This window comes from Apteryx mantelli, chromosome 8 (genome assembly GCF_036417845.1).
Source record: "Apteryx mantelli isolate bAptMan1 chromosome 8, bAptMan1.hap1, whole genome shotgun sequence".
Classification (NCBI taxonomy): domain Eukaryota; kingdom Metazoa; phylum Chordata; class Aves; order Apterygiformes; family Apterygidae; genus Apteryx; species Apteryx mantelli.
This window is the reverse complement of record NC_089985.1, coordinates 15,151,042-15,175,961: the sequence shown is the minus strand read 5'-3', so window position 1 is coordinate 15,175,961 and position 24,920 is coordinate 15,151,042. Positions and strand designations below refer to the sequence as shown.

The 24,920-nt window shown below is 37.3% G+C and overlaps 2 protein-coding genes across 5 annotated transcripts; one reads left to right on the top strand and one right to left on the bottom strand.

Moving 5' to 3' along the window:
- The first annotated feature begins 3,139 nt into the window (after window positions 1–3,139).
- Window positions 3,140–7,193, top strand: GLRX2 (glutaredoxin 2). Its single transcript, XM_067300762.1, has 4 exons — window positions 3,140–3,207; window positions 3,710–3,779; window positions 5,247–5,423; window positions 6,035–7,193. The coding sequence occupies exons 1-4, from the start codon at window positions 3,158–3,160 to the stop codon at window positions 6,152–6,154; spliced, it is 417 nt and encodes a 138-aa protein (XP_067156863.1). The 5' UTR covers window positions 3,140–3,157; the 3' UTR covers window positions 6,155–7,193.
- A 976-nt stretch (window positions 7,194–8,169) lies between these two features.
- Window positions 8,170–24,425, bottom strand: RO60 (Ro60, Y RNA binding protein). Of its 4 annotated transcripts, none has more exons than XM_067300759.1 (9): window positions 24,411–24,425; window positions 21,500–22,099; window positions 20,749–20,969; window positions 20,350–20,496; window positions 18,800–18,937; window positions 18,336–18,452; window positions 17,495–17,608; window positions 16,907–17,053; window positions 8,170–15,509 (listed from the first exon to the last, which is right to left on the bottom strand). In XM_067300759.1, the coding sequence occupies exons 2-9, from the start codon at window positions 22,077–22,079 to the stop codon at window positions 15,357–15,359; spliced, it is 1,617 nt and encodes a 538-aa protein (XP_067156860.1). In that variant the 5' UTR covers window positions 22,080–22,099; window positions 24,411–24,425; the 3' UTR covers window positions 8,170–15,356. The 4 variants fall into 4 exon arrangements, with proteins under 4 accessions (XP_067156860.1, XP_013816714.1, XP_067156861.1 ...); XM_013961260.2 differs by lacking the exon at window positions 24,411–24,425 and adding an exon at window positions 23,191–23,227; XM_067300760.1 differs by lacking the exons at window positions 18,800–18,937; window positions 24,411–24,425 and adding an exon at window positions 23,191–23,227.
- Window positions 24,426–24,920: the final 495 nt, after the last annotated feature.

Sequence of the window (24,920 nt, the reverse complement as noted above, 5' to 3'; positions counted from 1 at the left end):
GCCCGGCCCCACTGCCAGCCGCGCGAGGACCCCGCCGCCAGCCGCCAGGGCCCGGGCTGCCCGCCGCGAACGCCTGAGCGCAGCCGCCGCCGCCTCCAGGGGGCGCCCTGGGCGACCCGCCCCGCCTTTATGGGCGCGGCGTGGGGCGGGGCCGGGCGGGACGCGCTGCCCGCCGCGCTGCTGCCCGGCCGCCGCTGCGCTCCGGGGAAGGACAGCGGCGGAAGCGGCGGCCGCTCGGGGCCTCCACGGTGTTGCCAGATCCCCGGCAGGGGAGGCCTTGAGCGCCGCGCTGGACTGGCTGCGTACTCCTAGTACGGAGGAAAAGCCGCTTGTGCAGAGTTTCTAATGGGAAGAACTGCATTGTATTTAATGCCCGTTCAGGGTTTTTTTAAACCATCAGTCGTACAGGCCATGGGGGTTTTGCAGTTCCCACCTGACGCAAGCAGCAGCAATGACAGTCTGTGAGCACGCAGCTCACGGACATTAAAAACAGGGAGCAACTAGTATGTTGCAACATGCTCGCAGTCAGATAAGCTGTTGCATTGCAGCAGCCTCTGTGCCGGCGTCCTCCCCCCCAGCTGCTCCTCGCAGGGGTACACTGTCCTTGCGGCTCAGACAGCAAGGTAATAGATTCAAGAAACCAGTACAAAAGCTCTTAGATCTGTGCACTACAACCACACTACAGATCAGGAAGCAAGTCTTCTGGAAGCTGGATATAAAGGAAAAAAACCCTCTGTTTTATCAATAACAAAAATGCAATTAAATTCTGACAAGAATGAGCAGTCAAAATACCACAGGAAAAAAAAAAAGTATTTTTTCTGTCTTTGCATCTGAGGAGAAAAGCCCCCCACCAAATGATAACAAAACTTCAAGCAAATATCTCCGTATCACTAGTGTGATCTTGACTCTCAGTACAAATGCAGAGCTCAGGATTTCATGCAACTCCTGTAACACTGTTCTCTCACTGGAGCAATTGAACACTTGCAGCTGTAGCAAGGCTCCTCCAACAAGCATATTTCTGCTTTCTCATTGTTCCAGGTTAACTTCTACGGGAGTATACAAAAACTGGAAATCCAGCACAGCAGAACCTGGCAAACTGGCATCCCCTCCGGAATACCAATACTGGAAATACAGGCCTGGAAGAAAAATCTTTTGCTGGCTTATTCTCATCTTTGATGCTCAGAATTTTCTTAACACTTTTCAATATTAGCAGAAAACATTATCCTGTATTACATATGAAAAAAGCAAACTTGCATCATTTTTTCCCATAACATGCATTAAGATTGGCAAAAAAGTTGCTATTTTATATAATTTCCTGTGCCAAGATGTTAGTGATACTACCTTTCATGTCACAGCAACATACCATGCAGTACAACTGAATATATCACAAGTATTTTGTAACAATTCACATATTGTATCAAAATAATTTAATACAAATATACTATCTAGTAACATAACGAATGGTATGCTACACTAGTTAAAAAGTGAACATTAGAGTTAATTGATATAATTATAATTACCTCTAATGTTCACTTTTAACTAGTATAGCATACCATTCGTTTATTTAGGAGACAAAAAAACCCAAAGAATAAACAATATAGTTTCTCAAATGGCATTTAGAATAACTGGAGCTACTACTTATGAAAAAATATAATGGAATTTGAAATGCTTCCAAATGGTCTAAAATCCTATTTTTTTGTCTCCTCCAAAAATGCCCATAGCATCACCTAAAGCAGTGTTAGCACAAAAGAAATGCACCTGATGCACCTTCTAGACATGTAATACTTTATTTATCAAGACACAAAGTCATTATGGTACAACGACACAACAAACATCAATTTCCGTCATGCGGCCATCTATTGTTCAGTAAGCAGTGATAGTGTACATAATCAACTGCAAAGAGTGGCTGGAAAAATTCATTTTCATGTTTCAGGAAAATGTAGTTGTTTCATTTCTTTCATTTAAGGATACCTTCAATAAAAACTTAGATGGGAATTAACAAAATAGAATACCACAGTTTGCTTTGGAGATCATAACGGGAATACAGACCATTATCACTAAATCAGGATAAGAAATGTCAGAGAAACAACTATTTTCACATGGCATTAGATACTTCACAGCTTATCGGTTTCCTCACGGGAGATAAGGTGCCTCAGAACAACTAAAAGCTACTGGCTTTTTTAGACCTACTTCTCTTTTCAATTTCTTCTGAATAAATTGTCCTATTTTATTAACTTACTTAGATAGTATCACTTTATGAGAGCCAATAAAAGCATATATAGGTATTGCTATAATGCATAAAAAACAAAGATATATATATTTAATAATATATCCATGTATATTATTAAATAGCTGCAAAGCAATAAAAAATTACAAGAAAAAAAGACAACAAAAATGCTAATGGTGAAAATCTAAAGGGTGTTTTAGTTGATAAAGCAAAGGCACCCCAAAATCTTAGCACATTGCAGCTAGGCACAAAGAACAGGAGACAAGGCTCTAGCTTCAATCGCTGCAGCAAAAGTTACTTCTGGGCCTTCAGGAAAATCACTCAAATTTCTAAGCAGCTTCACTAAATAATATCCACCTTGCAGGACCATTTTAAAGCTAATTAACATGGTGTGAAAGCCTAAACCACAATTTTCCCCGTAACAACAGTGTGTAACTATCGCCCTTTGAACACAGCTTTAACTGACTGAACGGCCCTCCTCGTCTTCACCCTGCCTTGGCTACAAACAAAGCGCCTCAGGCCCCCGCGCCTCTTTTCCCTCCGAGGAGCCTCCTCACAGCCGGGAGACTCTCTTCCTTCCCTGCCGCCACACCCCTCTCCCCGCTGCTCTTGAAAATACGCCTGGCTCCCCGCTCCTTCCCTCAACGCTCCCCGCAGCCGCTGGCCGCCCCTAGCAGCTTCTCCACCTGAGGCGCCGCACGCGGCGCTGCATCCCCCCTCCGCCAACGGCCACGCCAACAGCCACGCCGCGCGCCACCGACTGCGCCTGCGCAAGGAGGGCATTTCCCCCTCCCCCGGCCGGCGGGTGCTCCCGGGCACCGGCAGCGCCGCGGGCAGCCCAGCGCCCCCTCGGGAGGAGGGGCGGGGGCCTACGGTGGCCCGACCGCGGTGAGGACTGCGGGGGAGCCCCGCCCCTTCCTGCGGGCCGCCATGGCCCTGCAGAGGGCGCTGCGCGGAGCGGCGCTGTGGCGGTGGCGCGGGTCGGTGCGGGGTGGTGGGTGGCGGGGCCGGCAGCTCCCCGCCGGCGCAAGGCCTTCCAGCGGCCTGCGGGCCTCTTGAGGGGGGAGCCGGCAGGGGCCGGGCCGCGGGGAACCCCGAGGGGAGCGTCCCGGCTGGCCTCGGGGTGTGCAGGCCTCCGAGCAACCCCTGCAGGGGAATGCCCCGTGCCTTATTTTGACGCTTGTACGTGCATGCTGTCATTGTAATTAAAAAAAAAAAAAACTTCTTGTAAAGACAACCGTTTTGGTTAAACTCTGAATCAGACTCTTTATTTGGGTCCTGCTGCAAGCATGTGAGAGCTAATGAGATTTGGCATTGCATGCTGAAAGAATTTATGTGCAAGGGAGAAATCCCATTGGATATTTAAACAGAACCAACCCTTGTATGGCTTGAATGAAACCAGCCCTTAATATAATTTGTGAGCTGTAATAATGTGTTGTTTGGTTGAAAGCTTGAGTATCTGACTTTTTCATTTCTTTTTAGTTTTAGGATGGGAAATAGGCTGCCTACTTCTGTAGAATTGTCTAATGATGCTGCTGTGAATCAAATACAGGTAACAAATTATTTTTGAGATTTCTAGTCATTTTCAATGTTTGCAAAAGTGATAGTTACTTTCAGTTTTTTTCTTAAGTTATACAAAGATATGCTGTAAATAGCTCTGCATGTTGAATTGGTTCTTTATGTTTATTAAAAAGTACTGGCTGCATCTTCCTAGGCTGGATCCTTTTTTTGTTTTTCCCGTGTTCTAGTTAAATTCAGTATTGTCATCAGTACTGGGCATTAAATCTTGTAAAATTACTGATTTCAAGTAAGAACTGATACTAAGTGACAGTGCAAAACCACCTTGGATATACTTGCAGTAAAGTAATAGGGGTCTCTCTTTCTTCCCACTCATACCCTTTTTTGCCAGTCTCCTTATCATTAGCATATCCTGTTTGCCTTACAGACAGGCAAACATTAGCTGTATTAATACTTCAAGGAGATACAGCCTCTACAGTTTGTAAGAGGTCTGTGATCAGAGAGCAAGAGAGGCTTAGGGTAGGCCACAGTCCCCACAATAATTCTGCTCACTCTGAAGTCAGTTGCAGGTAATACACAGCTTCATAGGTGGAAGCAGGGCTTCTGGTTGGAGATTGTTAATGCTAACTCTACTCTGTTTCTTTGCTCCCTTAAGAGGAAAAACTACAGGATTCCTGAAAGTTAGATACTGCTAAGTTTTAACTGATTGCAAGTATTCTACTTGCAGTTGGGACAGTTCTGATCACTGAGCTAGCCTTGAAGAACAGTGTGTAGCTTTTACTGAGGCCTTAAGGAACGAGGAGAGTCGGTCACCTTATCTTCAGTGTAGTTCTGCGGATGACTGAGGTTGTGCCTCACTGCACTTGTGTTCCATTGGAGCAACTACTCTTTGGCCTCAGGCCAAGTGCAGCTCCACTTCTGAGGTTGAGGATCTGACTTTCCTGGCAGTCAGGTGAGAAGTGATTTTGATTCTGATGTGAAAGTATGGGATGCTTCCCTACAGGAGGTGCTAGGCCACCATAGATGTCTTCAGGACAAACAGGTAGTGAATGATTTGTGCTCACCATACAGTTGATGGTATCTTCCTGACAGATACCTTGGTGGAAGTCACTATTCTGCTTCTTGTTTGACTATCTTGCAAATAATTTTTAAAGAAAAGTGGCTTACACCTCACATTAAGATTCTTGTGGCTCTGGATTAGAAGTAGGGAGAACTTAGAAGCCAAACAAGCTTTTCAGTTTACCTTAAAAAATGAGAATGAAGTATAGTGGTTAGGAAGATTCTTAAGAAATAGTCAGCCATCCCCATAGCATGGCTGGGAACTCCTCATTTCTTGTTAAAAATGCCCCCAAAACCTTTAAAGGGAGTAATTTTCCTGTATTTGGTACCATAATAGGAGATTTCTAACTTATGTGTTTGTTTTTGTGACTGTTAGATACTGTTAAAATACATGGAGTTAATTACAAAGCACACTGACTTGAATGTTCTTTTGAATATACAGGAGATTATTTCAGACAACTGTGTCGTGATTTTCTCTAAAACAACATGCTTCTACTGCAAAATGGCAAAAAAACTTTTTGAGGGTATGAATGTAAATTACACAGCTGTAGAACTTGATGTGAATAAAAATGGAAGTCAGTTCCAAGACATTCTTGAACAGATGACTGGTGGCAGAACAGTAAGTATATCTTCTTAGATCTTATAAAAAAAGACATTATGTTGCAGATATGTTATTCGTGGACTATGCTCACAACTTCTGCACTTTTTTGAGGCAAGATAAACTTTGAATATGAACTCCTAAATTAAATACAAGGTACTGCAGAAGGATTCTCTAATGTCTCTTCCTCATGAGATCGTGTGAGTATTCCTCAGATGTTATCTTTTTTGTACTGCCACTGAAGCTGTAGGTTTGGTTGAAGTATAAAAGTCAGCTTTAGTTTGTATAGAGTTATTTACTCCATTTTCTTGACAATTATGTTGCAATTCCTTTAATTTTACATAGTCTAACTTAACTCAATTTTTTTTGTATTTATTGCAATCTCTCATAATGACTTTATCCTAATTTTGAGTGGTGTGTGAAATGTTAACAGTTTCTCTTCTATATAAATGTTATGGAAATGTATATGAATCATATGGTAATATTAAAACATATTAATATGTATATTATGAGTATAAATATCAGATACATAGAAGGTTGGCGTTTGAGTACTACAGTCCCTATATTGGTTCACTTCAGATTTTTATCTTAGTTCCTAAAAGTAACTGATGCGATTTTCATATGCTTGCTAGGTCCCGAGGGTGTTTGTCAATGGGACTTTTGTTGGAGGTGCTACAGATACTCAAAGGCTTCATGAGGAAGGCAAGCTGCTTCCATTAGTTCATCAATGTCAAGTGAGAAGAAAATCCTGAACAGCCATCTAGCCTAGCTTAGTCTTGTTTGTTTTCAGCCTTTTGCACAGTTAGAATTTCAGACAAGTTAAAAGGTCACAAAGGTATACTACAAAGGTGTACACCATCAGCTGGACTTAACAGGACGTCAGGACATGGCTTTCCGAACCACAGATCATTTTCTGACACAGACTTCATGGGCTTGGCAAATTATTTGGTCTCCTTGCCTCAGCTTCACTACAACCAAAATAGCGATTAAAAACCATCATCTACCTCTTGGGGCTCTTAAGTGATGATGTCTCATAGCTGATGTCTTTTATTGCTCTTACGTCCTGATACTATGGAGAAATATAGATTTATGTGTTAGAAAAATACTATACCAATGCATGTGAAATGGGTGATAATGAGACCTGCATTGCTGTTTCCTACAAAATTTCTCTTGAAGATTTTCTGCACACTGCTAAAAAATTTTGAAGAATCCAGTATTTTATGCTGCAAATTAATTTGCTTTCTAATTTTGTTCCACCATAGTTACAATAAATGGTCACAGTTCAGTTTAATAATTCCTTTAAATTTATTTCTTCTCTGAATGTCAAATGGTCATCATGAAGAAAGTACAAAGCAAAACAAGTTTGTAGTGATGTTAATATATATAAAGCCTGATATTACTTTATTGTACTTCTACATACTTGTACTAGTTTAGAATCTTTTCCTTCTACTAAAAGCGGTGTCTACAGTTAAACTTCTGATGTTTTCAGTGGCATATGTATATTTTAAAAACAAGTATTTCCTTTACTATTTACTCAAATTAAATTGTACTTCTACAAACTTGCCATTGTGCTGTGTTTAAATTATGGAAATAAGCTATTGCAAATATGGAATTAGTCAGTGAGTGGCATCTGAAGTGCTCTAGTAATCTATTTTAATAGAGGAGGATGGTATTATGGGAAGTAGGTTTACTTTTCTCTTGTAGTCACTGTTTATAAAAATAAGTGTAAAGTTACAGTAACTTAAGTGGTGCATCTGATAACTGCATCATTAAACTTTTATATGGAGTTAATCTTTCATCTGTGAGACTTTTGTATCATATAATTTTTGTATTGGGGTATTTGTCAGTTTATTACTTGATAATTTAACAAATATTTGAGGGCATTGGGGAACTTAAATTCTTTCAGAACTTACTTTATATGTATTGCAGCTGAATCTATTTCTGCTTTAAATAGAAGAGTTTAATCTGTATTGAAAAAGTTCTGAAATCTATGTACTTTATTTGAATTGCTCTGAAACATGGTATGTCATATTGGGGGACAAAGCATTCAGTTACCACTGCAAAAAAGGGTTCAGTTGGTTTCTCAAGCCACAGGTTTTGGCAGTGGAGAATGCAGACTTCTCTTAAAGTTGACACACGCCTACACTAGAGGAATTATCAAAGTCGAATGAGCTGCTGTTGTTCAACAGTTAGCCAGCCTCAAGAGCCAGAGTAAAGGCTACTGAAGTGCTGTCACACTAGACTTGGTTTAGTGGCCTTAGGACCAGAGAGTTAGATAGATCTACTACTATCCAGTCCCTTCTGACATGTGCTTGCAATGGGTTAATCATTGTTTTAAGACTAGCTCAGTTTTTATCCTATCTTAGGATCTTTGGTGGGGGAATCTTCCAGTCCTAACCAACTTCCTTGATAAGTTTTCTGTATCTATAAATGTCTCTGGAAGACCTAGGCAGTAGCCACTCCTGACAGTTCTGGAGACATGTTATAGGATGTCTGTCTTTATTCCTTTGACTCCCTCATATTTCAGTTCCCAAAATGTAAGTCCAAGTGCTAAGGGAAAAAGCAAATAAAGATTCTTGGAGCTTTACAGGGGTAGATAATTGCTGTCTCATCTTTACACAGTGAAGTATCAGTCTATAAACAGTGTAATTCAGGAATATCCTTTTGGGGGAGCCAGATGGCTTGCAGTCACTGAACTGCACAGCTACATACTAGGTTAAGATTAAGCCAACATTATTATGAAACTTACAACCAAGTAAAACGGGTCTAATATGCATAGAGTTTATTACATAGTTAAATTCTACAGTCAGAATGCAGTTTACTAGCGATTTTCACTTGCAGTTAAACATCTAAAAAAACCCCACAATTGTTTCAGTATAATGTACATCCAAAGCCAGACCAGGCAATGCCAAGACTGGTGTCTTAAGAATGTTCATATGCAAATAGGAAAATATATTCCCTTCTTCTGTAAAAGGGACCATTACACTATTAAAGGTGCACAGTTGAAGAATAAAAACTTTATAGTCAATTAAGTTTTATTCACTACTTGTGAATAGGGCTCCTGTTGTCTCCATTGTTTTGGGCACTGCATGCATTCAAACTACTTTCTGCCCTCAAGGAAGTAAAGCATCAAATTTGTCTTCAGCTCAGATAACTGAAATCTTAAGAAAATCATCTGAATTTGAAAAATTCATTCATTTCTGTGATGCAAGTGTGAAATTTAAATCAATTAACTCATAGAAAGTCTTCAATATAAAATTCTCTGCACAGTGCATCTTTAACGTGTAATGAGCTAACTAAACACACTGACCCTGTTATAGCTTTATTATTGCAGTTTACTACGTTTTGCTAGTTTCATCACTGCCTTAAAATTGTTTACAAGGACACACTCATCAGGTTAAACACACACAAATGTATCTCTCTCCCTAAATCCATAATTACTAAAGCAATTTATTTTGCACATATGCTGGTAACCATGTATTCTTTTTCTCTGTGTAGAATTCTTAGGCCAGTTATGTTCTCAGAAGATTAACTTTCACACTTGAAAGCTGGTAAATCCATTATGTTAAAAAAATAATAGCATGCAAAGGAATTTTTTAAAGATTTCACTTTTCATTTTGTTCCTCGTTTAAAAAAAAAAAAAAAGCAAAAACCCCAAACAGGAGTCTAAAATAACCCTTTGAGTTCTACAGTTTGAAATTCCAGGGCATTGTCATGTAAGGCAAAATTCCATTAACAACTGAGGAAACATATTGTATGCCCGCAGATACTAATGAGTGCCTGTTTATTAAAGAAAGATATGTCTTAAGGCACTCAAAGGGTTTATTATTATTACCACCATATATAGGCTCCTCATCCAAATGTTTTCTCATGAACTTTGTACCATTTCATAGAAAGCAGCAGCAAGACAGTGCCTTCATTTTTGGATGGCAAAAAGCCATGTTGTGTTTAAGTTATTAAACATGATATGGCAGTTAAAGTGTGATTCTACTCTGAAAAATGGATTCAAAAATTGTCATTAAAAATTTCCATTTTTTTTTTGTTTAGCAATGTCTCCACGAGATTTTTGCCTTCACAGATTCAACTTGGGATCTGAATGCTAAAAATTACCCACTAAAAGATTCTGTAATAGGAATTAAATTTATAATACTGATACTATTTAAGACGTATGTGCTCATCCAGCTCAAATACCATGCTTCTAAGAAGCGTGAGAAGCTGGAAACAAACATCTCAAGTTAGTTAACTTAGCAGATAGAGCTGTGAATGCACTGATCTGTTGCTTCTTTACACAGAATTATTTTTAAGAGTAGAACTGCACTTTTATATGGGAATGTAATAGAATAGACATTTTATTTGTCACTCGTGCTTAACTAAACAGCTGTTAACATTAGCAAAACAGCTATTTCTATTCATTATTTCTTAATGAAGCATTTTTAAAAGTTCTTAATGTACCACATATATATATGCATATATATATATTTATTTAAACTTAAATTCAGAATGCAGAAATACCTAAAGAAAAAACATCACATTTTACAGTATCAGAAATATAAATCCAAATGGATGCACACATATTTGAAGACACTATACCTCCTGCTGAAATTGGCTAACCTTAATCTTAGCTCTCAGAGCAGCATATACCAGTGTTCTACTGATGTACATTTTTCCCATAACCCTTAACTCAGCAATGTTGTATATTACGCTGTATCATGATGTGATGAAATCTTTTTCCAGCCATAAAGCCCTTAAAACAGTTTACTTACAGCATATTTGTCCACTGTGAACCATTGCAAATAGCTAAATAACCTGTAAACCAATGAAATGCTATTAAACCCACTAAAAGCGCAAACAAAAGAAATGGGTCTTTGCTCAGGTTGGTATCTACATACTATTCTTTAACACTTTTCTCTAACCAATACTGCAAGTAAGTTGCCCATCTATCAAGAATATCCATTTAAACATTTCCCTAATCTGTAGATAACAGCAATTTGGTCATATCTGACAGAATGGAAAGCTCCTACCCACTGAACCAATTCTAGAAAGAAGCTTTAAATTTGCACAGGCCAATACTAAAGGGTTATTTTATAAGAATAAAGCCATTTAGATAGTTTTTTTTTAAACAAACATTTTTCAGGAAAAAAATCTGCTACTGTGATTGATCTACAAGCATAATTTTACCAAAAATTTGATTGATACAGCAAATTGAATATTTTTGAGAGATTTATATAATAAAAGAAAAGAAAAACTTTGACTAGTTTTTAAAATTAAGATAAATATGATGTCAGTTTTAGTGCAAGTTACTTAGCTAAGCTAGCATGCCCAATAACAGCAAGGCAGAGTAAGAACAGGGGCATGAAAGGCATGAAAAACAGTCTGTATGGGAAAAGAGATTCTAGTATAAAGCAGAGGTGTCAGGGAGATGGGAAAGGAAAAAAATAATCCAACATCAACAGGGAAAAGGAAGGGCAAAGAGAAAAGGTAATAGAAGAGCTAAAAGAACTGGAACCGATAATAATGCTTCTGATATGGTGAGCTACCAGTTAGATGCAGCATTAAGCAGCACGGCATCTTTGCAATGGAGAAAAACATTTTCCTAGTGTTTTTTAGATGGAGCCATTACTAAAATACATTTCCAAAAGTGTTCATGTACTTTTAAAGCCAAGAATATATACTTTATTGAATACTGACCTTTTAAAGCCAGACCCATTTATGGACCCCCCCAAAAAACCTAAACCAAATAATCCCCAAAACAAACCAAAAAAGCCCAATGATTATGTTTATCAAACAGGTTTAACAGTGGTTTTAAGCAGCAGGAAATTTTATGGACAGTTATTAGTGGCCATTACATAGTGGGCAGTTAAACAGATTGGCCTTGCTGACTGTGAAACTAGCCTATCTTTAGATGACTTTTTTTTTTTCTTTTTTTTTTTCTTCCTAAAAAACAGGATTGTAAAGACCCCAATTTCCCCTGTATTCAAGTTCTATAAGCATCTCAAATTCTCCTCTTCATTGTTAAAGGTCCAAAATACCTGGCATGAAATTCTAATTCTTAGCAAAAATATTAGTCTTTATTCAGTTTATTATATTATATAGCTGATGTATGTGTTGCACAACTTTTAAGAAATCTTGAGTACTGTCTGCCTTCTCCACACTTTTGATTGTATCACTCCCATGCAGAAACCTGACCTCTGAAGTCCATCAGTTACAGCCTTCATTACAGATAGATGTTATACCTCTACTATGCTTCTAGATGTTACATCCTTTTCTTTTTTCTTAAAACTAAAGTGCCTGAACATTAAGAGTATTAGACTACTATGTCTAAGACTATAAGAATTGTTAATGTGGTCACAGTGAAATGAAAGTCAAACTGAAAGCCTAATAATTCTGACAGTCAGACATCAGGACATCAGTGTTCACCCTGTCTATATCTGCACTCTGCGTTTAGACTTTTTGTTTTGTTTTGAATAAAATTATCAGCATCTTTAAACTTTTCTATTTTTACTGACAAACTGCAGTGTGCAATTATAGCCCCATTTTTGTTTTGTCAGTCAAAGAGTTCCTCCAGTGCAAACAACATTAACTTGAAAGGGTCTTGTCTCCTGTCTGGTGAAAGGAGAAGTTGCTTATGATATACTGAATTAACTATTAAGCTTAGCAACTTTGCCTTTGCTCACTTTTTTTTAAAACATTACAGTAATTATTGCTTCATTACATGTCTATATATCATTTTGGAAAATATCAGCTTAATTTTAATAACTAAAGACTAAAACCAAGACAAATTTATGTTATGGCAAGTGAGTCACACTATCCCCAAGCCTCAACATATGGACAGATGAACAAGATCCAGTCTATGGAAAAGGAATATGCAGCATCATTCTTCCACGCTCCTTACTGTAGGGTAATAACAATACCGGATAGAAAACAGTGGGGACAAGGGGCAGCACACTCACTACAAAGTTTCAGCTGCTAGCATTTACTTCAGTCTTTCCTCTGTGTGGAAACCTTAAAGGATTCAGGTGATATCAACCATCCTGCACTGTTCCCAACTCCTGCCAGACATGATGTCTGTGAAGCTCAGAAAACATCCATATAAAGATGAACAATTATGACTTCTGCTTTATCTTTCTGAGAAGGAAGAAGCAAATTCTACTTAACCACCTGTGGGAAAGCTGGGAGGAGCGGAAAACAACATGACCTCATTGGTGCTAGTTTTACATTAGTACAACCAAACCATTTAGAATATAGTATTCTACTATAACAGTACTTTTTAGTTTAGGAATATGGTAAATATTTTGGAGCATATTATGTACTCCAGCATGGACAACTGGATACAATTTGTAACACAGATGGCACAGCTATGCAATGTCAATAGATATAGGGAGCTACATTTTCTATAAGTTCTACTGAAATTTTCACCTTCACTTTCACTCTAGTTCAAGGATTTGTATTTAAACTGGACTGCTTTCAAAGATGCAGCACTACCCTAACTCTTCAATCTGTTAGCAATTAGTCTAATCTAATACTTTTATTTGCAGTAAATTTATGCAAAAAATGCATGAAGCTACTTGGAATACCTGTTTAAGTTTTTCATTTCATATTTAGTCCAAAATAATACCTATTACTCCACAAATACTACTTCAAATAAGAAAAGGTACTTGTAAAAGATATTTATCTACCTGTTATTTTCAACATGTCTAGCTTAGTAGTAAACATCTAACTAGATTGTTTTTGGTAGTAATTTAATCCTTTTGTCATTTAAAACACACTACTGCCAAAACCAATCCCAAAACATCAGTGCATTTACTTGGAATAATTATTAACATATATTGATCAAGTCAGTTTATTCCCCATATACATGGTGACCATATTCACAATTAGCAAGGATACTAAAATTGGTAAAAACTTTTAACAGAAAGTAGCTAATTTTCTTTTTCAAACTCAAAGTGCTATTTCTCAGTTTTTGTAGGAACGCTTTTTTCTGGATGTTATCTGACAAGTTCCTGCATTTTTCAAGCGTTCTATCACAGCTGTATTTTAACAGTAGTGATAATTCAGAAGTAAATGACATCCATTTCTACTAAAAGCTAACATTCCTACCATCAGTTCTTTAAGCCATGGTTTTGAAACAACTCAATAGTGTTTTTGTAGATTAATGTCAGACTAGGCTTCCTTCACTGTTTTGATTCATTCGTTAAGGTACGGTATGAGCATGTAGCACAATACCTTCAGCAACATGCAATCTTGCATTTTAGATAGCACCAAAAAAGATATCCATCCTACGGAATGCAAGCTTTGAATTTACAGTCAGTACCTGCGAGGCATAATGAAAAGTATTCTAAGTATCAAAAGTATAATAGGAACTTGAATTTTAAATTTAAAATCTGCTTTGTTTTATTTTTTTTTTAAGCAGAAAATAACGGTCCTTCATGTAAGTTACCACAATTGGCTTATTTTCATAAGCTATAGTTATTTTCAAATTAACAACAAATTCAGTGTTTAAAAGAGCCAGAACTGGCATAAAAAAGACTGACATACATATGTCTTAGGGGATTGTGTAAAAACATCACTAAAAAAACCCCTCTCATCTTCTAAGTTTGTGATCCATTAAAGAGATCTTTTAACTCCCCCCACACGCATACACACACACACACACACACACACACACACTCTTAAATACGCATACACATGAATTGCTATCAATTCCTGTCCCAAAGTGGTAAGAAATTCACCAGCTTTCTCCTTATTTATTCACCCTCTTATTATCAGACTTTAAAAAAAAAAAAAAATCCAGTTTTGATCTCTTGCTAAACAAGATTTTGAGAACATGAAGGAGGTAACTGTACATTTCAGAAAAAATTTTAAGAATTGCTCACTATAAACCGGAGGTAGTTTTGAGAAAATGTTAGACTGAATTAAATTAAGAAATCAGAAGTAACATTAATCTATAAAGAGATAAAAAATGAAATACTCTCATTAAGAAGATTGTTTCTGTATCATTAAATACATTATTATTTTGAAAAATGAAACTGATTTGTTTCTGGTTGTTACCACTTAACTTTAAGAGTATGCTAAGACACATGCACTTGTTGATCTTCCTCACTGAAAGTGTACTGATGCTACCTGAAGTTGAAACATGGATCGAATGTGGCTTCCTAGCCATTTCCAAACTCTTTCTCTACTAAGAAGTTTGTAAAACTTCCTGCAAAGCACATCAATTCTATAACAGCACTTCTGAAACTACATCGTACAGAACCTGTTCCTCAATTTATAAAAAAGGAATTAAATTTTATTCCTGAAAATCCAGATAATAATCTTCTAATAGAAAAGATCAGCATGAGTTCTTCTACTTTCAGTGTTATCAATGTAAAATTTCACCAGGTAACTTTTATACTGCATCACAGTTACATGGTCTCACATGTGCCAGAAATCATTTCTTTTTTAGATTCAAAGTACAACAGTGGAAACTGCTGAATCTTAGTAACTTGTTTAAAATACCTAGATTAAAAAAAAGCCCAAAGAAAAATCCCTCTCAAATGAGTTGCTGTTAAACTGAAATTATTAAAAGACTAAACCACTTTTCTTTCCTGCCCCATCCCAGGAGTAACTCATCAATTTATTCTTGCAAACAAGCATTCCAAAGTGACAGGAGGAAAAAAAAAATAAAAATAAAAAAAATCCCTCTGTATTTATATGCTATTATAAATGAAATTAAATTATATATTGTGTAACCCTGCAGCTACTTTTAGCAAGCTTCCCACTGTTATTTTAAACTGCACAACAGGAAAAGAAGAAATGATTTCTCATCTGCTTTTCTTGTTTTCCCTTTACAAAAAGGTAACATTCTGATACATATATACTGTGCCATATTCTAATAAAGCATATTTGGCTGGGAGTTCCCAGGGTGAAGTCTGTTGCCAGCAATGGACCCACTGGGAAGAGCAGATGCCTAGAAAATTAAATCAAATCCAAAGTGAAGTTTCGAATAATATCCAAAGCTCCTGCATCAAAGCCACATATATCCAACATGCCTCTGTCATCTGGATCTGCGATGGTAAAACCATTTGATGTCATTCCACAGACAATCAGTTTAGCAGGAATACCCATTTTCTAGAGGAAGGAAAAGAAAAAAAGAAGGTATTTTCAGAACATACATACACAGTAACTTAAACATGCCAGAGGGCTGTAACTTGTTATCCTGCATACGTAAAACACTGTTTGAAAAGGCATACTGATAGAAATTAGAGATGGCATGCCAAGAACTGCAGATCTTAGCTGTTAATATTGTGCTTAACCTGCAGGAGAAATCTCTGTATTATTAAAATAAATTGAAATAATTACAGTGAGGTATATTAACACATCTTTCCTACAATATTAAGATTCATAGATTATTTCAAATGTAAAATACTGCATTTGCTATTCTGCAGACCATTTTAAGAGACAACTTTCAGTAATGATTATCAAATCATCTAAACAGAGTCAAAGAGTGTATTTTTGTCTAAAGCAAGAATTTCCAAATGTTGGTTGAATAAATACAACAGTTTTGCCCTGGACAATTCAGCTAAATGAGGTCAGTTTGCAGGATAGTAGCCTGTAAGGTAATTCAAAGCAAGTGGTATGAAGGCCAGAGTTTGGGAACTCTTTGTTTAAAGCACAAATGTAGGAATGAGCGCTAATCTCAACTAAAGAACTCCGTGGCAAGGGTTCACCAGGTGAGTTATTAAAGATCTTGGTATTAATTTCAACTGGCCGGACATGTTGTGAAGATCAATGTCCTCACATATATGTCTGCAAAAAATTATTTTTGTAGTTTACAAGATATTAATTTAGAAATAGTTCCCAGAAAACATAAAACACCTTGCTGTTCAAGTAATAGTTTGTAATAGGAATATACTTGTAGAAATTACTTTTAAGTAGTTCCATTTCGAGTAAGATTAGAAGAAAAGGTCTACAGATACTATAAGCAAAAGAAAAACTGCTAAGGAACAGGAGCCTGCTCAGCTTAAAATTTAAGCAGCCCTTTTAAAACATAAATGAGCTTTCTTCAGAACTTGCTATTACCTCATCCTCTTGACAATTCCCCTACAGGTTTATTATATTACTTCATTCAACTTTGTGAAATCTACTGCGGAGACCAAAGTTTAATTTTTAACATTCTGTGAACTGAATTTCATTATGCAAGAAATTTTTATAAAGGATTAATTCAATTATATATAGCATACAAGAATGCATACATTCACTGAATACTTAACATAATTTTTATTGATATTCCAGTACTAGTAGCAATGTAAGTTAACTACAAATCCTTTTAGCAATTTAATGGGTTTAAATATGTGCAATTACTACTATTAATTCTACCTTACTGTAGAATATACCAGTTTTTAGCAATACTTAGATTAGTATCTACTGCGTATAGACACAACTAATCAAGCCTCTAAAATGTTTTTATAATGAATATTTATTTTGTATTGTATTCATCAACTATAAACAGTCAGAAGCATATTTACCTCCCTGTATTCCCTAAGGGCTGCTGCCGGATGAATATTTCCAGCAAATGTCTCGTTATCAGTAAATACAATAAAAACATCAGCAGCTGTCTGTGTCTTTTGAGCCCATATCATTGGAAGGGAACAATCAGTGGTACCCATTGGAATCTAAAGAGGAAAGAAAAGAAAATGTTATTCATGGAACACATTACTACAGAAATTGGTAAACAGTGAAAAATTATCACCTTTTATATAAGCTTCATATTTTACTATACAGAGGTTTCTTTGTTGAACCACAGTTCACTTATTCATTTCACTTCAGTTTTGTGCAGTCTTTTTAAGGTATCCTTTTCAAGCTAACTAACAATGAGATCACTGTGACCTAACTGCCATTCTAAATTGCAATGTTTAATATTTAGGTAGTTGAAATAATGGTACTTGTTGGATTTTCTCTTAGTAGAAGGGAAGAAAAAAACCCCACAATATTTTACTACACAGACATGTACGAAACACAGAAAAGAAAACAGAATGCAACTGCAGAGACATCTAAACTGTGATGATAGCTACTGCCCCCCCCCTTTTTTTTTTTTTTTTTTTTTTTTTACATACTTCATACATTTTCACTAATACTTGAGGTAATGTCATATCAGCTGTCACTGGGCAGGGGACCATTTCATGTGAAAAGGCAACAATATGGGAATCCTTCTCAGTACGTGCTACAACCTGAGAAAGAGGAGGAAAAAGTATTAGTTACAGTATTTAGAATTTTGAGTGTCTGAATCAAGGTATTCCCTACTGAATATACAAAACACCATATCCTTTTACATTTAAGTCAGCATGGTTCCTTAGGTATACTAATGCTTCACTCCACACTTTAAATACTCTGTAATATTACTGCAAATTGGCATTGCAAAGATCAGAGCTAAATAGCTCTAATTACTGTGAATTAAGATACTTCCATATTTCTTCTCTTCCTCTCTTTGACATAAGAGACTAAACTTTTTTAAACACAAACCAGATCCACTCTTCTGCAACAAAAAAATTCAAAGAAGCTTTAGAAGCTCAGGTTGAGGGGAAGGAAACTGACATAAAGGCCATCTTGACAACTCAAATTCACACATACATTCTCCCAAATTTCTTAATCTAACGTGCATGATATTGTCAAGGCTCCTGAATAATTTTTAAATGTATTATCAGCTAAGGTAAAGCCTGGACTGCTTTTATTTTTAATTTTAATCAATTTGGTTGCAGTAACTTCAAGCAGCTGGTCTACCAATGAGGCACAAAGTCATACTAGTCACATTGTCTGTGCCCAAGCAAAAACATATAGACACTTCCTTCTGATTTCTAGCCAGCTTTAGAGTACTTTTGTATCAAAAGAGGAGCACAAGCTACCTTTGCATACAAGAGAATTAGGACAGTCACAAATAAAAAAAGTTTAATGCCTCACCATACACATTGCTGCAGCAACTGTACTAGCATTGAGCACACTGCCCAAAACTTTCTGTGTCATTGATGCACTGACATCAACTGCAAGGAAAAAGCGTTTTCCTGTTGGTTCAACTGTCTAAAAGGCAAAAAGAAGAAAATACATACACATAGTAATATATTAAGTAATATATTAATTTCCTCTTTCTTCCTCTGCTTTCAACCCTAGAAGTGACTCTTCCTCTTTCTGGGACCACATTAGGACAATAATGTTGCCAAAAGTTGAGTATCATGAAGTTGTGTTTGTTTGAACACACAAACAAACAAACATATATAAAATAAAGCTCCAATTACTAAGTTTTTGGTTATAAGGTTTCCAACAGGTTATCCACAATTATTCACCCAACAGAAAGCTTCTAGATTATTTTATAAATTTTAAGAACACAGACTTCTTCAAAAACTTAACAAATTAAAGAACTATATTACCTTGAAAGCTTTGTAAAATGAAGCATCTAAGGCTGCTAAAATGTCTTCATCAGGACGCCACCAAAGTTTCCCTCTACTTCCATGTCCAGCTTTATAGCTTTCTAATGCAACCAAAATATGGAATGGATGTATTCTACCCTATAGGCAAAATGCATCAACAGTAAATTTAAAAAAATCTGAACTCTCACTTTAAAAAAAGAAAGTAACGAATACTAAAAATAAGATCTCACTACACAATTTCTGTTTTAGCATATTGTTGCTTCAAATTTATTAAATTTGAAGAGCTCACTCAGTCTTTGTATAGCTGTTGTATGTATTGACAGCTTTCAGTTACAGGTAATGCCCTCATTCCCTTTCCAGGGCCGTCTGATGAATTCCAAATGTTACCTAATGCCATCACCTGAAATTTCAGTGAAATTTCATAGCTTAATCTATGAGCGTGCAGTGCTATTTACTACCATGGGTTCACAGTAGAAGAAAGTCCCTGTCCTACTGAGGGGAAAGGAATTGAGCAAGGAAAAGAACAAAATTAAAACTAATTTTGAATCAGATACACTAGAAATAGACAAAAAAAAGCTGTTTTCAGAACATAGCACTCATTTTCCTCTCACTGTAAGGACACAGTCCAAACTCTTCTTTTTTTTGCTTTTGTTACATTAACCAAACTAGTGACTGTTGCACACTAGGTATTCTACACCACAACTTTGCCTTACTGATTCATTAACGATTTGTTATCTTTTTCCTCAAGGGGTGTTTGCATCATTAATCAGCACCAGCAGGAAACCTTAACAAATCTGAATGCTCATCCACCGTCTTTCTTCCATCATCGTATGCCATTTTTGCTCTCCTTTCTCCATTGCCCCAGTAGGTACGTAAGATTAAAGAAGAAACTGGGGGAAAGGGAAGAGCAGTGGGATGAGAAAAACCACCACGTTCTTCTCATTTCCACTATGGTCTTGAGGAAGGTAAGTCCCCTGACTTTAATCTCCCCAGCTCAGGAAACTCTCAAAATAAGCCACTTGTCTTTTCTATCTACCATTAAATTCCCAAGCATTTTGCTCTCCCTTGCTCCTTTCCTCTTGTTTTCTTACCTTCTTAATGGGCAGTAAAACAGTCTGAAAGGAGAAAGTCTCCCTGTTCTATCTTCTTTTTTCTCTCAGTTTCTATGCTAGTTTCTTCATTCACTTCCCAGGATCCTACACAAGTAGCTTCCACTCACTTTTAAAGTTTGTATCGCTGATTCTAAACTATAAGACTCAGAAGCAACAGATGAACCCAGCAGACGAAATTTGCCATAGCCCTAATCTAAGAAAAGATCCTAACTGTCAATACACTTAACTTGCACAGTGCTTTCAGGAATAGGGGCAAAGTCAAATGAGCAATGATGTTTTAAACGAAAGGTGCAAGTATTCCAGTTCACTTTTTAAAAAGAATAAACTACACATTTCTTAATAAACATGCTTTTTACTTTGTGAAGTTATCTGAAGAAATATAGCCTCAGAAGAGATTAAAACCAAAAAGACAAGCACTGATTATGAAAAAGTTCTTACCTTTTTTAGTAGTTTCTCATTTCCCAGTCTTTCACACACTATTGCTACTTCTGAACCTCCTGGTTCAAGCACTGAATTTGCTGTCATCTTTCCTAAATTTCTCAACACTACAGAAATGGACATCTCCTTCAGCAATGCCTTCCATACCTATCATCAAAGAAAGAGAAGGAAAAAAAAGATGAGATTCCTAAATACAAGAATTGACATCTGGACATTAAGTAAGTGTATTTAAAATAAACGTCTAACTTATGCAAAGATCTTCACTATTTTAAGTTAGCTACTTACTTACATAATTTGGAAAAAAACTTGCATAAGAGTTATTTTTTCATGGAAATCTAGACTTAACACACTGAAAAGTACTACTCTACAGAGTATACAAAGGTACAGAAGTTTACTTACTTCTTTAGATTTCAGATGATTTGTCAGAAGATGCTCTCTAACTAAACCATATTCCTCTATCAAATGAGTAACTTCCAAATCATCTTTTGTGCGCTTCACTTTCTCCACAGCCTCCAGATACTTTAAGAGTTTTTCAGTCTCAGCAGAAACTGCTTTATCTTTATATGCCTCTTGGACATCTTTCCACCCTTTGGTGATATATTTAGTAACTATAGCAATTCCTATTGAAAAAGAAAAATATTCAAAGAAGGATTACCATCTTTGTATTGGCATTTATCATTCTAGCAAGCAAACCAGCTAGCAGTTTTATTTTATTATTATTTTTTTTAAGGTTCATTCCCAGACTTGCTGACCAGCTATAAAAAGGGTGGGCCTCAATTAGACTGAGATACAGCCAGTTATATAAGCACACACAACTTAGAGCAGTTGTTTTATTTACTACATTATTCTCCGTGGAAGTAAGAAGCCTAACATATTCAAAACCAACAGATTTTCCTGAATAATGAAAAAATATTATTCATCATTTGTAAATAAGTAGGAACAAATTACTGGAAGTTGATTATTTTACCTTCTCTTAACATGAACAAAGGTATAATTTCTGACAATACCACCCATTTTTTAAAAATACAGTTTACAAGATACCATCACTTAGACATCATCATTCTACCATGGTAGTTTGGCTTCCACAATAGCTGCATGGTAAATACAAGAGGTTTAAAATGTAGTATCTTCAAAAATAAGAAGCTATTACCTTCACTAGCAGGTTTCAGATGGGATAACCTCAGAAGATCTTTATGAGACCAGCCACTTCTTTGTTTATATTTTGTAGCCGCTAGAGCAACAGCCATGCCATTCTTTCCATTGTACCAATCTGCAACAGCTTTTCTCAGTGCCCGGCCCCAAATGCCACATCTCATGCCCTCCTTCAGATCTTTTTTAAATTGGATGAAAGTAAAGAGATGGGTTGGTATGTTACACACTTCAGGAACAGCTTTAAATGCTGCTTGTTTAGTTTTCGTATCAGAACACTGCGAGCAAACTGCAAGAGCAAAAAGCAGGGGCTCCTGTTTTGCCGCTCTTCCTTCTTGACTGAATGTCTTTATTTCTTGAACAACATCACAACCTTTACCCTCTTCAATCAGTCTTATTAAAGCTTCCGCATTTTCAAAGCCCAGCTTCTGCTCCTTGACGTAGTAAGTACCACCTTCTGAACCAAAACACAAGAAACGATGCAGTCGATTCATATCGGTGACGTGCCACACATAACCGCTTTCAGAGTTCGGCACCTCCTTTTCATTCAGGGATTGCATCTGGTTTGCCTCTTCCTCCATTGTTCACACGTCTAAAAAATCTGTTGGAAAAGCAGTAAAGTTTATTACAAACTGCTGTGAAAACTTGCTGACTATATTCTTTTATCACTGCCTAAGTAAATATATCATATCTATCTACCTGTAATTTTTCCTTCATAATTTTAATATAAAGTATACTCTAAACCTGCAAACATACCAATTGGGGAAAAAGAAACAAACAAAAAAAATCTCCAAAACGACAAATGTGATAAATTCATTTCCATAAAACCAATCTAGAAGCTACTTAAACCCCATGAGTGGCATACAGAAAGGATGGCTTATGTTACGCCCTTTTGCTACTTCTAATATATGACACTGCTTTCTTGGTAGCTTTCTGGATTGCATGCTAAATTTGTTCATATCTCAGATCTTGTCCAAGTCTATTTTGCTGAAGGGTTGGTAATACTGACCAACTGAAGAAACAGCAGAAATGCAATGCTGAAGTAAACAGGTAAAATACTGAAAAAACCTTTAGTCAGAGGAAATCGTGACAGTTTAAAAATGGTGGATTTCAGTGTGCTTCGACAACAGCTTTTTAACAACAGAAGCTTAAGGAGAGAAAAAAAAAATTCTCTTTATTACAGGCTCAAATTCTACGTTATTTCAAGTGAGGTCCAGGAAAATACACAGACACAGCACTGAATTCTGTTTTACTTTACATCTGACATTAGAAAGCAAGAAACATCATAAACTTTCTCAGTCTTTCAGATCTTTTTATACAGTCTGAGTTGCAAGACTGTTCTGCTTTAATGCTTCTAGGCATACAACACTGCTCTCACTCAAAGAAGATCTAGCATGGTAAAATTCAAACTGTAAGATTTTAATGGAAACAAATGCAGGTGAAATGAAACAGTGAGGAAAAAAACCATGAGTGAGGAAAAAAACAACAAAAATCACCCCCACTATCCCCAGACCATGAATATGACAACAACAAACTCAGTTTTCTCAGTCCTCACCTAATAATATAAATAGGACGTTAAATAAAATTAAAAAGCAATAAAAATATCAAGAGAAAGACATTACACAGTGCTAAAAGGTACTATTTTACCAACCCTCTTCCCCCCCAATCCAAACAAACAAACTCCAGACAGACCTTAAAATATGTTGACATTTATATCCTGAAAGAGCACATGTGAAAGACGTTTCAAAGAAGACAACTTCCAGATTTTTAAGTATAGCAGGTATCTATCTTTGACCTGCTTTTTTGGATATTGAAAATAAAAGCCATTGCTTCATTGACCAGGACAAGCTAGCATATATAAATGTCACTAATGTAGTCGGAGTATACTTTTTTCTCAGTTTAGGTAAGTTACATATTGACTTACAAACAGCTTCCCTACTTTTTATTTGACAGAAAATTTTCCTTTCTCTGCAACAGACAAGAAATAAAGCCCTCCTCCATTCTTCCCTATCTGAAGTGGCGTGCTGTCTGCATCCAAAACTATATAGTAAATAACCACCAGTGGTCCCATTATATTCTATGTCCTTATATTGCTATACCATAACATGACTGAGTTCTGTAAATTCATCTCTATTATTCCTTTTATAATTATTTCTGACAATTTAGTCCTGGTCTTCTGAAGAAGCAATATGTCCTAAAGTGTAAGTTTCAGGTGCATTTGAAAAAAAACATACTCAAAGCACAAAGCTTTAATAGAAATACAAGTTCTAACTTAACAAGTTCTTAAACTGCTATGTCAATGACTATGAAGTAAACTTTCTAGTGAAAACATACAGAATTAAACTTTGACTAAGTTGGATGTTTTATGAAAAAAAACTGCACTGAAATTTTAAAGACAATAATTTACATTGCCCAGTTTAAATTCAAATACTGTTCTATAAGAAACTGTATTCACCTGCTCTTTCAAAGTTTAGTATAGGCACTGAATTGAGAATTATAAAGAACGACTTCAAGTTTACTGAGCAAGAGACTATTAATTGTCACGCTAATCTATGTTTTTAAACAAAATACACACGTATTACAGCAGAACTTTGACAAAAATATAAGTGGTTGTACTTCAGGATATAAGCTTCTCTGCCTAAATACGGATGTTAACAGAACATTTCCCAAATCACAAATGCCATAACCATCAAGTAAAGATTCCTACATTGGATACTAGGCTATACGAACTACTTATTTACTCAAAAATTCTACTCAAGAATTTGCTTAGTTCTCCTTAAAATTTTACTTAAAACCTATTTGCTTAAAAATTCTACAGACTGCAGAGGAAAAGTAGTTTAACCGATCTAGAACAAAATCAGGAGGAAAAAGCATCTCAGACAGGTGCCTGAAAACCTCCGAGTTCAGCTCACCGCTGCTATGAAGGTGTAAGACATAAATGACGGGAAAACAGATCAAAAAACCCGAAGCGACGGGACTGTTAATCTCCTCACGCCACCGCCAGCCCCCAGGCGCCTGGAGAAAAGCCTCTTAATCCCGGGCACAGGCGACCTGTTTGCGCTCCGCCAAAACCGACGCGACATCGCGCCGATTACAGACCCCCCCCACCCCGAGGGGCCGAGCTGCGGCCGGCGCCCCGCTGGCGAAAACGGGAGCCGACCTGCTCGCGGGGCCGCCCGCCCCCGCGGACCGCCGCGCCGCGCCGCCCCGGGGCGAGGGCGGGGCGAGGGCGCAGCAGCCTCCGCCGGGAGGGCCGCGCCGCGCCGCGCCGCGCCGCCCCGCCTCGCCTCGCCCCGCGCACTTGCCTGCGAGGCCGCGGTGGGCGCGGGCGGCGCCGCGGCGCAGGGCGGCCCCCGAGGCCAGGGAGCGGCGGCGGCGGTGGCGCGGTCCCCTCGGGCGGCCCGAGGCTGCGCGGCTCCGTG

Excerpts from the sequence above, each read along its gene's own strand:
- GLRX2 (XM_067300762.1), top strand. The coding sequence starts at position 3,158 with ATGGCCCTGCAGAGGGCGCTGCGCGGAGCGGCGCTGTGGCGGTGGCGC. Across the intron at positions 3,208-3,709 it reads GCGCTGTGGCGGTGGCGCGG|TTTTAGGATGGGAAATAGGC; the intron begins GTCGGTGCGGGG and ends ATTTCTTTTTAG. Across the intron at positions 5,424-6,034 it reads AGATGACTGGTGGCAGAACA|GTCCCGAGGGTGTTTGTCAA; the intron begins GTAAGTATATCT and ends TATGCTTGCTAG.
- RO60 (XM_067300759.1), bottom strand. The coding sequence starts at position 22,079 with ATGGAGGAAGAGGCAAACCAGATGCAATCCCTGAATGAAAAGGAGGTG. Across the intron at positions 18,938-20,349 it reads ATGAGAAACTACTAAAAAAG|GGTAGAATACATCCATTCCA; the intron begins GTAAGAACTTTT and ends TTTTGCCTATAG. Across the intron at positions 18,453-18,799 it reads CATTTTACAAAGCTTTCAAG|ACAGTTGAACCAACAGGAAA; the intron begins GTAATATAGTTC and ends TTTGCCTTTTAG.